General features: G+C 31.6%; 1 protein-coding gene across 2 annotated transcripts in view; it reads right to left on the minus strand.

Moving 5' to 3' along the window:
* Nucleotides 1-14,563, minus strand: part of LOC118185886 (uncharacterized) — a 112,673-nt gene extending 98,110 nt beyond the window's left edge. For both annotated transcript variants that reach the window (XM_085811647.1, XM_085811646.1), the window contains exons 1-3: nucleotides 14,408-14,563; nucleotides 8,770-8,895; nucleotides 4,409-4,500 (exon numbers count right to left, since the gene is read on the minus strand). In XM_085811647.1, the coding sequence (XP_085667773.1) occupies nucleotides 4,409-4,500; nucleotides 8,770-8,819 (142 nt within the window). In that variant the 5' untranslated portion in view covers nucleotides 8,820-8,895; nucleotides 14,408-14,563. The remainder of the gene's footprint in view (nucleotides 1-4,408; nucleotides 4,501-8,769; nucleotides 8,896-14,407) is intronic.
* Nucleotides 14,564-15,963: the final 1,400 nt, after the last annotated feature.

Raw genomic sequence — 15,963 nt, forward strand, 5'->3', positions numbered from 1 at the left:
TTGGAAAATGTATTGCATTTTCTCCAGATTGAAGTTGAAAGTGAAGAGCATCTTCAATTGGTGCATACAAGTTTTTCTACTCCAGATAGTTCAGTCAGTTCCAGCCACAGCACCTTGTATTTATGCTGGAGATTCACAGAAGAAACAATTTCATTCTTGTGTCTGGTGTGATAAGGAAACACATAATTCCTATGAGTGCATTAAGCTACACAATCTTTCATTGGAAGATAAGAAAAATTTACTGAGGAAGTAAAAGGCTTGTTTAAACTGCTTAAAAATTGGGCATGGTGCCAAAAAATCTATGAAATATCTACTTTGTAACAAATGTCATGTAACGGGGATGAGCAGAGAACTAAAAGGCTCTAGAAGATCCAAAAAAGAACAACCTAAATTAGCTAACAAAACATGTGAAACTTTATTGTCTAACCAAAAAATGCAAACAACTCTTTTACAAACAATAATGGTGATGATTGTTCATAATGGAAAAATGGAACTTGTACAAATACCGTTTGATAGTGGGTCACAAAGATCTTACAAAAGGACATAATAAAGAGGCCAGATTTAGTCCCATTAGATCAAGATACTTTGAGCCACGATCTGTTTGGAGGAGCTGAAACTGAATTTCAGGTCCATGTTTTTTTGTTTTTTTTTTTATATCGAGATACAAAATATGGAAAATGTATTCAAATATGAATTATGGGTTTTAGATAAAGACAAAATTTGTGGATATACAGTACAAAGTCCGTAATCCGGACTCATCGGAACTTTGGCGATTCCGGATTAGGGTTTTTTCCGGATTATAGATCATCAATTTAAATCTGGTAAGATGGCATGCAGAAATTATACAATTTAAAATATGAAACCATAATTTATGAAATAAAGAGCAATTATGATCTAAAGGGTATCAAATTTTACAAAAGAAAAGCTTAATATTTATTTGTTTATTTTATTAAACATTTATTTCAACGCGCGCATACGTAATGCATGCTCATTCTGTACACGCATGTGTAATGTATGCACATTCTCTACACGCATGCATAAAGTTTGTGGCTTTGAGGTTCGGATTATAGATCATTCCGGATAATGGACGTCCGGATTACAGACTTTGTACTGTATTCCTAGAGTTAAATTCAAATATATATGTTCCTCACTTCAAAAACATAAAAGCAATAATTCTGATAGAGATATTCCAAATTAATAGGAGCCAATTATTCTGGACAGTTGATAATGGGTAATATCATTCCAATTGATAAAAACCTTATTGCTATTGAAAAAAAACTGGGTTGTCCCTACAAGGCCCGGTACAAAATCACACACCTTGCTTGATATTGTCTGACTTTGCTATTTAGATCTCACAGAACTATGGAATTTAGATACAGTTGGCATATAAGTTCCAGCAGAAATGAAGACCAAGGAGAATTTAGATTCTGAAACCATCAAATTTTGTTTAGAAAACCTCAAAGTAATCAAAAGCTATAGATATGAAGTATGTTTACCTTGGAAAGATAGTCATCGGATTCTTGGAATTAATAAAGTGGAAAAGAGACTTTTTGCCAGCAAATGAAGACTTCAGAAGATGGGATATTTTGAAGAATATGATGGTATTATTAATAGCTGGCACGAGGAAGTTATAATCAAAATATCTCCAAATATTAGTAAAACTGGTCACTATCTATATCATCAAGCAGGAATTAAGGATTCCAATCTGACTACAAAAGTTGGACCTGTATTCGATGCACCGTTAAAAGATGAGAAAGGGAATTCCTTGAATGCTTGCCTTGGAAAGAGGCTGAATTTAACAGAATTTCTTCCAAAACTTTTGATGCAATTCCGGCAACATGCAATTGGTGTTACTGCCGATATTAAAAAACCCATCCTACAAATCAGCTTGTCTGCCAGGTACAGAAACTTCTTACAATTTCTGCGGTGGAAAAATAAGACTCGTTCAAAACCTATATTCTTTAGAAGTAGCTCGTCCCTCAGTTATCTCAGAAAGTGTCGTCAAATCCATATCAAGATGCAAATCCTAGAAGATCCTTCCGACTACAAACAAGTCTGGATCGTCAGACTAATACATCAAGGAAAGTTGAGCCTCTTACAGAATCCCCTGTGCTAGGTAGATTTATAACTACTAGAGTCGGAAAACAAGTAAAAGTTCCTTATCGACTGAATCTCTGATGTGAAAAGAGACTATGTTGCAATTTCAGAAAATTGCAAGGTGGGAAGATATTCAGAAACATGAACGAACTCAATAAATACTATGTAATTTAATATGTTTATTATAATGTAGATTTTTTGCAGCAACAGCTTTGTTTTGTTGATATGTATGTAAGATATAACAAAATATGATAGCTGTTTTAAAAAAAATAATTGGCAACCTCAAAATTAACATTCTAAATTTGGTGATCTGCCCCTAAATTCATCTCTTCTCACGGGTTCCAGATTTTTCTATCTTACATAACGTTTTAATGCAAATGCCTCTTATCCAATCAAATTAATTGTAAACCAAAACTCTGAACTGAAACTTTTCCACTTCCAACCTTCTTCCTCTGAAAGTAATTTCCGTAAGAAAGGCCGCATCAGCGTAAACGCCGCACTCGAGAAAAATGGCAGGAAAAAAATTTAAATTACACAGAAACGCCGCAATAGATTAAATTGCGCGTGACATCGTCGTGGGCCGTATAGATGCAAAAACTCAACCTAAGTCCTGATATATGACATACCAGTTAAGAAAAATGCATGAAATAAAACCATAACTCAAAAATAAATTAAAGGTAAGAAATGTATAGCTTCTGTGCCGTTTAGAGACATTTTCAAAAATTTTCCGCTCCCTTCTTACTTAAAAACTATCCAACAAGTACTTGTACCTAAACTGATGGGATCTGTATTTGGCAGAATGCCAAGAAAAATCCATTCATGCTGAAGGGGAAATATGTCAGAGTTCGTTATTGCGAGGCAGGTGGAGTCGTGTCCGCCTTTGAAAAAAATTGCAGAAAAGGCAGGGGTGGGGATAGGATGGGCCCTGGAAGATTCATCGAATAGCAGAGAAGAGAGACTATTCAAACTGATGAGAATGTTGATTTGAAAGGGGAAAGAATGTTATTGTTCTGAGATCTCGTTTAGGGTGAATAAGGCATGTAGGTCGGTTCAAGGGAAAGAATGTAAACAAAATAACGTTCGCAAAAAGCAACTGAGTGGTCTTTTGTGTGGGAATAGCACCAGTCTATGTACAATGACAAGGCCATCCAAACTATGTACAATGACCATCGTAGGAAATATTTTATTTTTAGTGCACCTAAATGCCGCACCCGCTGAAAATTTAAGTTTTAAACACGTAAACATCGCAGCGTTTCTTCCGGAAATTACGGTACTATAACTGCCGGCAGGAAAGCATAAGCTCTCCTGCCAGCAAGATGCTTTTTATGTATGCTGGTGCTGCTTACTTGCTTAAAACGTCGTACTTCAAAATGCAGCTTACTGTATTCAAATATAATTAGGAAACATCTTGTCTGAAAAAGGATGATTTGATATGCATAAAAAATAAAGATTGTGATTTTTCAAGATACGTTGTGCTAAATTGCGTAATCATGCTTTTCCACTCAGCCACCTTCAAGCCACTACGGTCCTCTCGGTCATCTACACAACATCGTAAACTGTTAAAAGTTCCAGTGTTTTCATCTACGCATTTTTAAAAATCATTACATATACATCTCTTGATGTAACGTACAGGTTGATGTTCTGTTGATATGTGTAAATGCTCAATAAAATTACTGTTGTTAATTAAAAAGGTTTTCTCTGCTTAGTTGGTTTCCATTTGCCCACAATTATTAAAATAAACTAAGAATCTAAGTGAATTTTAAGTATAGAGTTTTATAATATTTGCAGGTTTCAGTAGAATAAAAAAACTTTTTAGCATGCAATTAAAATCTAAATAACTGCATAAAAGTTATTGAAAGTCAAGGAACCACACTTTCATGAAACATAAAATTAAAAAATAACAGAAACTCACTATTTTAATCAAGCTATATTTAAATTTCCATAAAAAAATTTATTCAAATAGTCTTTTAATGCACTATGTGGAATGGCTTTTCGGATCTACTTTTGAACAATTGTATTTAAACATGCTTTAACAAGTAGATTTGTAGAGTTACAAATAGCTTTAACAAGTAGACTCTTTATTCCCAAACTTTTCATTAATTAGGATGATATCTACATAATGAAATAAATAAGAAAGCAAAATATTCTAAAATATGAGGTAATATATATCAAGTGGGAGGGGGACTCTCAACTGTCATGCTGCTCAGAAAATTAAGATATTTAAATGATCTTTTCTGTGTAATGTATTATAGAATAAAAATCAATTTTAAAATTATACCTGAAATGTTTACTGTTTTAAATTTTTTCTTACCATAATTAAATATTACTGAAGGACATGCTATTTGATAAATGCTTGTAGAATTCTTAGAGCTCCAGTGAACTGTAGCTTTCTTTTCCAGCTCCCTAAAAAGGAACGTTCATTTATATATCATTAAACATATTCAAATAATAGATACTCTTGTCACAGACAGCAGATAAACTAACTGTCCAACTGATAGCCATTTTAAATAATCATGTAGCATTATATATATATGTGCATATATAGTGGTACCGCAGTAATCATCGACTTTGGAATATATTCAACTTGCTATATGTCCAATTTGGACATGAACATTTTTGTCCAGAACATGATTCAAATTTGATGAATTATGACTGCCCACACAATGTTTGTTTACTTCCTTTGAGACAATGCTACGACTGTCCAACAGTTGCTAGTATTCAGTAAACAAACTGGCTATAAATTTTCACTGGATTTTGTGTTTTCCCACATTATTTTTTGTAAATTCACTAATAATGAGTTTTAGGAAAGTTAATGAGAAGAGTCGAGTAATGAAGAAAATTGTTAGGAATCACTATGGAGGAGAAAAAAGAAATTGTTGAAAAGTATGAAGATGGTATGCATGTCCAGGATTTAGCATACTATATGCCACGTATGATGATGTTTATGATAAACAAAGATGGCATTAAATCATTTAACACTGCAAAGGGGGCAATTAAAAAACAGTTTAGAAATTTTAGAGCACATTGAAAACTTGTTTTTGATCAGAATAGTAGGAAAACATTTATGTACAGTACGGTACAAAGTCTGTAATCCGAATATCCATTATCCGGAATGATCTATACTCTGGATCTCAAAGCCACAAACTTGTTTTTTCTTTTGTATGCTTTACGCATGCACAAATGTTACGCATGCACGTTTAATGTTTACGCATGTGCATTTAGCGCAGAAAACGAACCAATTTAAACAACTTACATTGAAATAAATGTTTAATAAGGTAAACAAATAAATATTAAGCTTTTTTTTTTTTTTTTGTAAATTTTGATACCCTTTACATCATAATTGCTCTTTATTTCATAAATTATGGTTTTATATTTTTAATTTTATAATTTCTGCATGCCATCTTACCAGATTTAAATTGATGATCTATAATCCAGAAAAACCCTTAAATCCGGAATCGTCGAAGTCCTGACGAGTCCGGATTACGGTCCTCTCGGTCATGTGCAATGCTTCATTTAAGTATAGTATATATTTCACCCACAGCATTTGTATTTTGGTATTAAACAAGGTTATAATAATAATGATAGGACTCTTTTTATAAGAATGGATTAATTATTTTTATTTCTTACTGAAAAAGATTGTTTTGTGTACCTCCAAAGATCTGGAACAGATTAATGACTTACATTGACGTACCACTGTATATATTCATATATACATATATCTGTAAGATATAAGAAAATACGACAGCTGCTTTAAAAATAATTGGCGACTTCAAAATTAACATTCTAGATTCTAGAAAATTAACTCCGCCTAAATTCATCTGTTTTCCCAAATTTGAGAATCTTCTAAGTTATGAAACAGTGTCGAATTAAACAATCATAGACTAGTTCTACTTATACCTCAGATTTAGTATAAATACCGCTGGGGAGTTAATTGTGTCATTATTCTTCCCTTCCCTAACTGCTCAGTCACCCTCATGCCACTTTGCTTCTCAAATGCATATGTCTTAGGATTAAAAAATCAATGCATATAGAAATTTATCATATTTAATTATGATTGAATAAGTGTCTGCCAAATTAAGTGGATATGTGTGAGAATAAAGATTAGTAATTTAAAGAAATCCAAGCCCTTATCTTCATCTTTATGCCTTAACCACAACCATAATTGATATTAAAAGCTATTAAGAGTTTCGACAGCACATTCAAAATCATTACATATATATATATGAATTGAGAAAATTCAGATTAAGATTATATATATTATTAAAGTCATACAGTATGCTGCAAATTCAATTAATTAATCAAGAGATAATAATTAAATCAAAATTAGATCATGAAAGGTGAGCAATCCTGTTACAGGAAATACACGTACCAGAACATAACATTTTAAAATTGAAATAAAAATAATTCAATAAAACTGATAAAAATTATATTTTTATATATAAAAACTTTTTAAAAATTACTTGGTCTTTTTCAAGCAGCTGAAGAATTTTCAATAAAGCCAAATTTCTCAATTATATTCTTTAATTTTTTAAGTGTTTAACAATCATCTAGATATATTTGATGCTATAATTTTGCAATTGTTTGCACTATTTACTAATACCCCTAGGGGTCAGCTTGATAAAGATATAGATTACTTTGATTGATTTTCTGAGATTAATTTAAGTCTTTGTTGGTTCAGGCCGATACATTTATCAATTATTATTACTTTTGATTATCACCTAGGAAATGAAGACTAGAAACTATTATTACAGGATACTTATTACTATTCTTTGGAAAATAAAATTTAGCAGAAGTATTAAATTCTATTTGAATTATTAATAAAAGCACAAAGTAACCCCCCACAAAGTTAAAAGAAAATTTAATTGTTGTTGATCTCATGGAAAAGGGCTGACTTTTCAAAGAGAATTAGTATCCTTCCACAAAATCACCAATAATTAGGAAATGGTTGCTTGACATCTCTTTCATATATTTGAATGAAATGTATAAAGATATTTGCAATAACTGTAATTATATAAGATTTTGTGAACTTTTAAAGATTAAATCATTCAAAATTTTTTCCAGAATTCAGTTAATTGTAAATGTAATTGCATCTTAAATGTAGTACAGTACAAAGTCTGTAATCCAGACATCCATTATCCGGACCTCAAAGCCACAAACTTTTTTTTTTTGTTGTTGTTGTTGTTTTTGTATGCTTTATGCATGCACATTTAATGTTACACATGTGCGTTTAATGTTTACGAATGCACGTTTAGCACCAAAAAAATGAAGAACTTACACAACTTACATTGAAAGAAATGTTTAATAAAGTAAACAAATAAATATTAAGTTTTTTTTTTTAAATTTTGATACCCTTTAAATCATAATTGCTCTTTATTTCATAAATTATGGTTTCATATTTTTAATTCTATAATTTCTGCATGCCATCTTACCAGATTTAAATTGATGATCTATAATCCGGAAAAACCCTTAATCCGGAAGTCTCGAGGAGTCCGGATTACGGACTTTGTAGTGTATTGTACAGTCAAAAGTCGTTAATCTGGACTCGCCGGGACTTCGGCGATTCCAGATTATCGATTTTTCCGGATTATAGATCATCAGTTTAAATCTGGTAAGATGGCATGCAGAAATTATAAAATTAAAAATATGAAACCGTAATTTATGAAATAAAGAACAATTATGATCTAAAGGGTATCAAAATTTACCAAAAAAAAAAACTTGAAATTGATAAACATATTTCAGAATGGTTAGAGAAACAAAGGATATGCCTTTATCCATTTCTTGCAGCAATTCCACTTTTTGTTTAATGGACTTCTAAACATACTTTCACTTTGTAGATCCTTTACATATTAGTAAATATATATTGGAAATTCTATTTGACATAATCGAAAGTTCAAGCTTACTTTTATAAAATTGCTCTAACAGTCTGCAAAAAATAATAAGCCAGATCCAATTCGAAGATTAAGAAACAACGCAATCTGCAACATTAACTGAATTAGACAATTTTACCTTAGCTTATACCGTCCCTTATACATTAAACGCACATGCGTAAACGTATTATGCGCATGCGCACATGCATATTCGCAGCCGTAAAGGTCTTACGTGCATGCGTAAAGCCACAAACTTTCTGCGCATGCATCGCGCAGAAAGTTTGTGGCTTTGAGGTCCGGATTATAGATCATTCCGGATTATGGGTGTCCGGATTAATGACTTTTGACTGTATAAATAAATCACCTAAAAATATTATTTTAATAATTCAAAGATCAATGTTTAATATAAAACTTAGAAAATTCCAGTTTCATTCAGGAAACGTACTCTGGCAGTAACATTTTTATCACATTAAATTACTCAAAGTGGCTAATTGTATTTATTTTAAATTTACCATTCACCTATATTACCTTTAAACTGATAAATTTATTGATAAAGATTAAAATGTTGATTAATAATAAATCAACAAGAACTAAAATAACATGCCAAAGAACAAATATTGAACCTATTAGAGCAATAAGAATTGGTGTAAGTTGCATAAATTGTGCAGGACTAGTTTCAAACTTTGTTTAGCTGCTTTCATGTTTAAATTACATGCATTAAAAAAAAAAGACTAAATACAATACATTCAAAATTGTCTGGTACATAAACCAAAATAAGGATATGAAAGATTATATTAATAATTACCTGGAAATCAATGGTCTCATCCTTATAGAAATTTGAATACTATCAGTCATTTTGAGTTTAAGGTGATATATCAATCAGCATGAATATAGGACTAGATTAAATATGTAGTTTCTCAGGGAAAAAATTCTAAAAGAATACAGATTACAGAGTTATTTTCAAAATTTAAATTAATATTTACTTCAAAATTTAGTTTCAAAAATGAATACTTACTTCATATTTAAAAGTGTTTTAATTAATTTTGTTCTAAAATTAAACATATTTGGCTGCAATATAAAATTAAAAGTAGAGTCAAACTTTTTGTGGCCACAAACTCTGAAAATTACGACCATTTCTGGAAAAAAAAAAAAAAAAATCTATTTTTCCTATCTATCTACAAATTTTAAAAATAAATTAGAAATTTATAAATTTATCCTTGTATAGCATTTCCACCTTAAAAATATTTCAAGGTCCTATGCATTTTGTTTTTCTCTTTTTTGGTAGGATGACTGAAGCAAAATTTTTATTGGCACACAAAAGCTAAAAGTTTGCCATATATATATCTAGTACGATAAAGCACAATAAAATAGTACCAAAATTTGATAAAAGCATTGTTACAGCTAAATTAGTGAGAGTAGTAATATTTAATTATTAGTAATTATTATTGAGACTATCTTGCTCAATAAAATAATTCACCTTTGAATTTCATGACCTGCATATAAAAACTTCTAGTTACGACCTGAGCAAGCTGAAATTTAAGGAAACAAAATTTTGAATAATTAAAAATTAAATTTAATAAGATTTCTAACATATTTCACTAAAAAATAATTAGAATTCTATTTAGCTATGCATATTTTGTTATTGCTAATCTTCCTGCCCAAGCATACAGAAAAAGCTTATGAATAATCATCGACAAAGGAAAAAAGTATTTGTCATTGGCCAAGGCCTTGAACAAATTAATGACATACAACTTTGCTTAGCTCCATTCCATATTCAATCAAGTGCATCCTAGGAGATGGAATTTAATGGTCTCATGTCTTTCTTCCTATACCATCAAACTCTTATGGGAACTTTCACCTCGAATTAAGTATCCCTATGCAACTAAGGTACTGTACATTTACAAAAACCATGCTTTCTACAGGAATTGAACCTGGGAATGACAGCTGGTTTCGCTGGCTAGCATATTTGTAAGGGCACATAAATGTTAGAGTAGATTGGAGGGTGGCCCTTATATTATCGCAAAGTTGTTTCATTTATGGTAACTTGAGTAGTTGAATGTTATGGAAACCCTATTATGACGTAATCGGTTGCGTGATTTTCATAAATTTTGAATGATAGGGAAAAGATTTTTAATGGCTTGTGGCGTGTGTTGGTTAGAAAGTTTATTGCTTGTTTTGCGGTTTAGACAGTAGAATGGCTGAATGTGGTAAGATTAATTTGAAGTTTTGGTACAATTTGGAATGAAAGGGGAAAAGTGCATTAATTGACTGGTGTGTAAATGAAGGTTTACTTAGTAGCCATTATACGAGTGTCCTGTTTGTAGGAAGAAAATGCATATGGTTGAACGTCGGAGGATACCTGCACTATGGAGGATATGTTTTACTCTTATTTTTGTGAATTTATGCTGCAATGCCGATATACGGACTTTAGTTCAGATAATTTTAGGAAGTTTTTGGACGCTGTTAAGGAATTTTATGAGTCACAAACAGAAAGACTCAGAAATTTCTAAATAAGGTAAGTGGATATTTGTTTTGTGTAGTGCTTAGATACATAAGATGAATTTTCTTTTTTATGTTATTTTATTGTTTGATATAAAATGTAGTTTATTGAGATTATGTTATTTTTTGTTTGGCTCTAGTGTAGAATTGGGTGCTCCTTTGACTTTTTAAGTGAAAATTGATCGATGTGTACATGGATAAAGTGAAGAGAGTGTGCAATGCCAAGTTTGTGCAATTCTCTGATGTTTTTCTAAGTGAAAATAGGTCGATGTGTATGGATAAAGGGAGTGCACAATTCCAAGTTTGTGCAATTCTCTGACTTTTTAAGTGAAAACAGGGCGATGTGGACATGGATACAGAGTTTGTGCAATTCTTTGACTTGTTATTTTGTCTTTGTGCAGCACAAAACTACTGTAGCATATTAGTAAATATATATCGCTACTGTAGCAGCGATTTTTCCACAAAAATCGCTGCTACAGTAGGCCAAAATAACAAGGTCAACGAATTGCACAAAGTTGGTATCCATATACAGCCAAGAATCACCAATTTTTGAAAAAGGGCACCTGCAAATACATTTTTATACCACAAAAATATTATAGTACAAAGGAAGACAGAAATTATGACATATTTTAAGGATTAAAATTATTTTGATGAATCTCAAATTTTGAAACATAGCTAAAATCATAAAATTCAAATTTTAATCATATGGTTGCATTAGAAAAATTTTACATAAAAGTAAAGTGAGTCAGAAAATAAAAGATTTCGATGTAGAATTAGAAAGGAAAGGTCCACTTAAAAAGTGTTTTGAAAGTTAGTAAAATCATTTCTTAATATTGGTAATATTTCTTTTTCATTCAACAGCAACATAGTCCGTGAAAACATTAATTTAAGGAGATTACTATAAACAACATTTTAAAGTTGCTTAGTAAAATTTTTATTTTTAGAAAATATATTGGTAAAAGTATATTTATGGGTAACCATTGGCGAAAATTCGCAATTTTTGGTGGTACATGGATGCCGAGTTTGCGCAATTCTTTGAATTGTTATTTTGGCTTGCGTAGAGGCAATTTTTGGGCCAAAAGTCGCTGCTACACAAAGCGAAAATAACAACACAAAGAATTGCAGAAACTCGGTATCCATGTACCCATCAACCTATTTTCACTTAAAAAAATCGCAGAGGGTATCAAAATTTACAAAAAAAAAAGGCTTAATATTTATTTGTTTACTTTATTAAACATTTCTTTCAATGTAAGTTGTTTAAGTTGCTTCGTTTTATGTGATAATACTTTCTCTTTAATTCTATAAAAGGACATAATTTCTTGTTCAGTTACAAACTTCCACTGTAATTGCTGTGTCGAGAATACCGACTAATTTGTCAATCGAAATTTTTTCGTTTTCAATATCCTCTGTGTCACTTTCCTCACTATCGGAAGCAAATTATAATGACGAGGAATTTGATTTAAATCATATCAGAGTACATCGAGATGAAATACTACATTTAGTAAGGAATTATAAGACAAATAAAATAAAAACATTTGCCCTGAAGATAAGGATAGTGCTGACAGATCAACTTCTAATTCATTGCGCACCACGCCGCGCCGAGTATGTGCAATTCTTAAAAACACGTCAAGCAGTGAGTAATTCTGCACTTTACCCAAAATTCTATTGCAGACTTTTTACCATGGGCAGTTCCTAAATTGTTAAATCCATAGAATATTAAAAAAGGATTTAAAAATTACACTAGTATTTTAATGGCGTCTTAAGAAATATAGAACTATATAAACTTACACAATCTGAAATCAGCATGTACATTAGATTTGGCGCTGTGTTAAATGAGCGGGTTTGCCAGATTTGATGCTTTTGCACATAAATTTTCACTGCAATTTTTTTACGGTCCTCAAAACGGAATAGTACCAAAAATTATTTAGATTTTTTATCATAATTTATTTAAATTGGTACTTACATATTAGCACAGCCCCTTTAGTAGAAATCACTAATTTTAAGAATGTACTAAATTGTGGCAGCCATGCCTAGAATAATTCTTCAGTTTTAATATATAACATTGCCATTTTGGCATTCCCTAAATTATATTTCAAATTCTAATGGGTTTTTTTATAAATAAATTGCAATATTTTTTTTTTGTCTGCAGTTAAATTTTAAAATAGGCATGTGTGGGATTTGCCTGTAATGGAAAAAACTGCAATCATTTTTTTGTCCAAAAATATGGTACTTTGCCATAAAATTGCTAAACTGAATAATCAATTTGAATTTGCTTTTAAAGTGATTGTCATAAAATGTCCACCACAGCAGAAGGGGGAGGAATGCTTTAAACATGTTTATTGATTGATTTTCAGAATGTGTACTTAATTAAAACATAGAATATCTATGTAATAATCTGCATGCATACAATAAGTAAGTCTGCAGTCATAAGTCATCGTTGTTTTTCATTTGTTAAATATACTACCAAAATGTGCCAAGATGGTTGCACGAATATATAAGTATCTTAAATTTTTTTTAAAAATAAAACTTGGAGAAAGGCCAGATTAACAAATACCATTTTTGGTGAATCTTCAAATTATGGTAACTTGGTGATTTTTTGGAGAAACTTTGGCGGCCAACCCTGCTACAGCAACCTACTAGTTTTTTTTTTTTTTTTTTTTTTTTTTTTACGCCATTTTGTTTCCAAGAAGTAGAGGCTTTTTTTTTTTTTTTTTTTACTCAACATTTTTTCCAACAATCTGCTAGCGAAATTACGCTTATGCTAGAACTTTTATGGAACAAAAGTGCTTAATCATTATGAAGATTAGGTGCGAAATTGGGAGAAGGTGTGGAATCGCCCACTGCTTGCTGCGTTTTTAAGAATTGCATATACACAGTATCCATGTACACATCGACCTATTTTCACTTGAAAAAAATCCCAGAATTGCACAAAAACGGCACTGCGCATGCTCTTGACTTTATTCATGTACACTCGAACTATTTTCACTTTAAACGTCAAAGAAAATTGACAAAAATCCAATTCTTCTTACTCTTGTAAAAAGCGCCAAACAAATAAGTGGGCGATTCTGCACTTTAGCAGCGAAATTGTTTCTAAGTGCTTATTAGCTAAAATCCCGATTGGGATTTTCCGGAAAATGTCACATTATATGTCTCATGATCTCTAATTTCTGTGAGACAAAATAATCTGTGATTCGAACTGTGTTCTTCTCAGATTATTGCTAAACTCCTAGCTAGTAACCTTTATCGCCATACCAAAATGTCACCAAACTACCTGTTACCATATTCCAAAGATTAGCTCCATTTTTTGTTTTGATACAAAGAACTCAACACTTAAGTGCAAGCACATATGAAAGTATTTGGGTTCCTTTAAATATTATTTGCACACCCTCTCTCAACATCTGGTAGAACTGCTGTGACTTTTGGCATATTTTTGAATAATAATAACATATGCATGAGTTGACATAATTCTGTATGATATGTGCATGCATGAATTGACATAATAATAGTAAACTCAGTATGCATACACATGTTTCAGTACAAGAAAATTTACATGCTTTACATTTAACTATAATTTTACTGAACAATATCCACCAGCTGCAGACTTCTTTTTTAAAAACAAAATACCTTATTTTCCATAAAATACTTCTCTTTTGATTTGTGAACAGAGCTGAAATTCTTTTAAAATAATACACATTATTTGCATACATACACAATAATTAATGTCCTCTGTTAAATGAATATAACATATATAGCTGAACGATAAAACATATGTTCTGATATTCAACGAATTTTTTTCGTAACAGGACTTCAAACTAGTAAACTAACAAAACAAAATTTGCATATTGTCTTTCGAAGTGAATTCTTGAAGATAACAAAAATTTAAAACAACATTATACTCTGCATTAAATGTACTGCAGAAGAGTTTTCATAGAAGACAGACATACCAGATAGAAACTCAGTTTAAAATACACCATCATGAATTTAACATCTCCGATCCGTTACAAACCACAAACGCAGCCATCAAAACAAAACAACATTTAATTTTCGCGGTGAGAAAAGTTGAAGTACATATCGGGCAAAGCAATCGAAATTATCAGTGACGTTAAAACTTTTAAATGGAATCTTGACTCTTTTGCCATTTTGACCGGAAACCAATTATGCCAAAGACATTTTTCTTTTGAGTTAATTAAAACCCTATTAGTCCAAGTTTGCGCAAGGGTTTTCTGAATTAGGAAAATGTTAAAATAATCTTCGAAAACCGAAAGGGACTCTTTATAAAACCTCTTACCATAATTATAATACCTCTTACATTAAACGAAGCTTGCAAAAGGGAAATAAATTTTCTATAATACCTTCTCTTTTAATTTGATACGCGAATCTTAGAAAAGCGAAATCAATTCTCTATAACACCTTCTCTTTTGACATGAATTTTGCAAAAGTGAAATGGACTCTCTATATTACCTCTCTTTTAATTGCGAAAAACATTACGTGAATCTTGGGGGAAAAAAGAGAAATAAATACCTTCTCTTTCAACTGGAAACACATTAAGTGAAGTTGGAAAAGGAATTTGGAAAGCAATTAAAAAAAAAAATCTTTGAGCGTAACCAGATTATTTTTCAAGATTGGTTATGCATAACTTTCTTTAATTATTATTATTATACAATTTACAAAGTATAAAAAAAAATTATGACACTTCTGATATTAGTTCTGAAATACAGTCCCATAACAATTCATTTTCATGTGTAGTAAATTTTTCTAAACAATTTTTCACGCATAAATCTTCATCAATATTAAGATTTTCGTCTGTTAAACGATCCAGGTTCATAAAATTGTCCCATACATGGAAAGTTTGATAAGGTCCCATATTATGATCCATTTGCAAAGGTGTTGGTGTTGGTGTATTTAATTATGGCAAAGCACACGAGGGCTATCTGTCTAAGGGGAGGGATGCCTTCGTGGAGGACTTTCTGAGGGAAACTGGCTCGTATACACGTTACACATGGGGAAAACCATGAAACACCCATGCAGCCAGCCCGTTCGCGGGATTCGAACCTCGGACCGAACTACCAGTGTTCGGCGACTTTACCGCTCGGCCGCTGGTGGGCCCCATTTGCAAAGGAGGCTCTATCGAGTTTAGATATGGTATTGAAGAGTTCATGCAACAATCCATTTGCCCCATTAAATGATATTCAGATGGGTTTGAGAAGAGTCCATGCAATGCTCTATGAATTTATCTCCAGCATGAGTTGGGAAAGGGAAAAAATTTGGTCGGGTAAGGAAAATTTTCTTTCCAAGATTTGAAAATAAATTTCTTTGAAGGTTTATCCGGTTCGTCTCAGCACTCCTTTGATGAAAGTTCGTCATCACAACATACAGTGGACTCTTTTGCAGGTTCATCACATCACTCTTTTAAACGTTCGTCATCACAACATTCAGTGGGTTCAATGGTAGTCGGACCATCGCAACATTCAGTGGGTTCAATGGAAGTTGGACCATCGCA

The sequence above is a fragment of the Stegodyphus dumicola genome, chromosome 2 (genome assembly GCF_044657685.1).
Source record: "Stegodyphus dumicola isolate Sdum_Otavi_A_Nest chromosome 2, ASM4465768v1".
Taxonomy (NCBI): Eukaryota; Metazoa; Arthropoda; class Arachnida; order Araneae; family Eresidae; genus Stegodyphus; species Stegodyphus dumicola.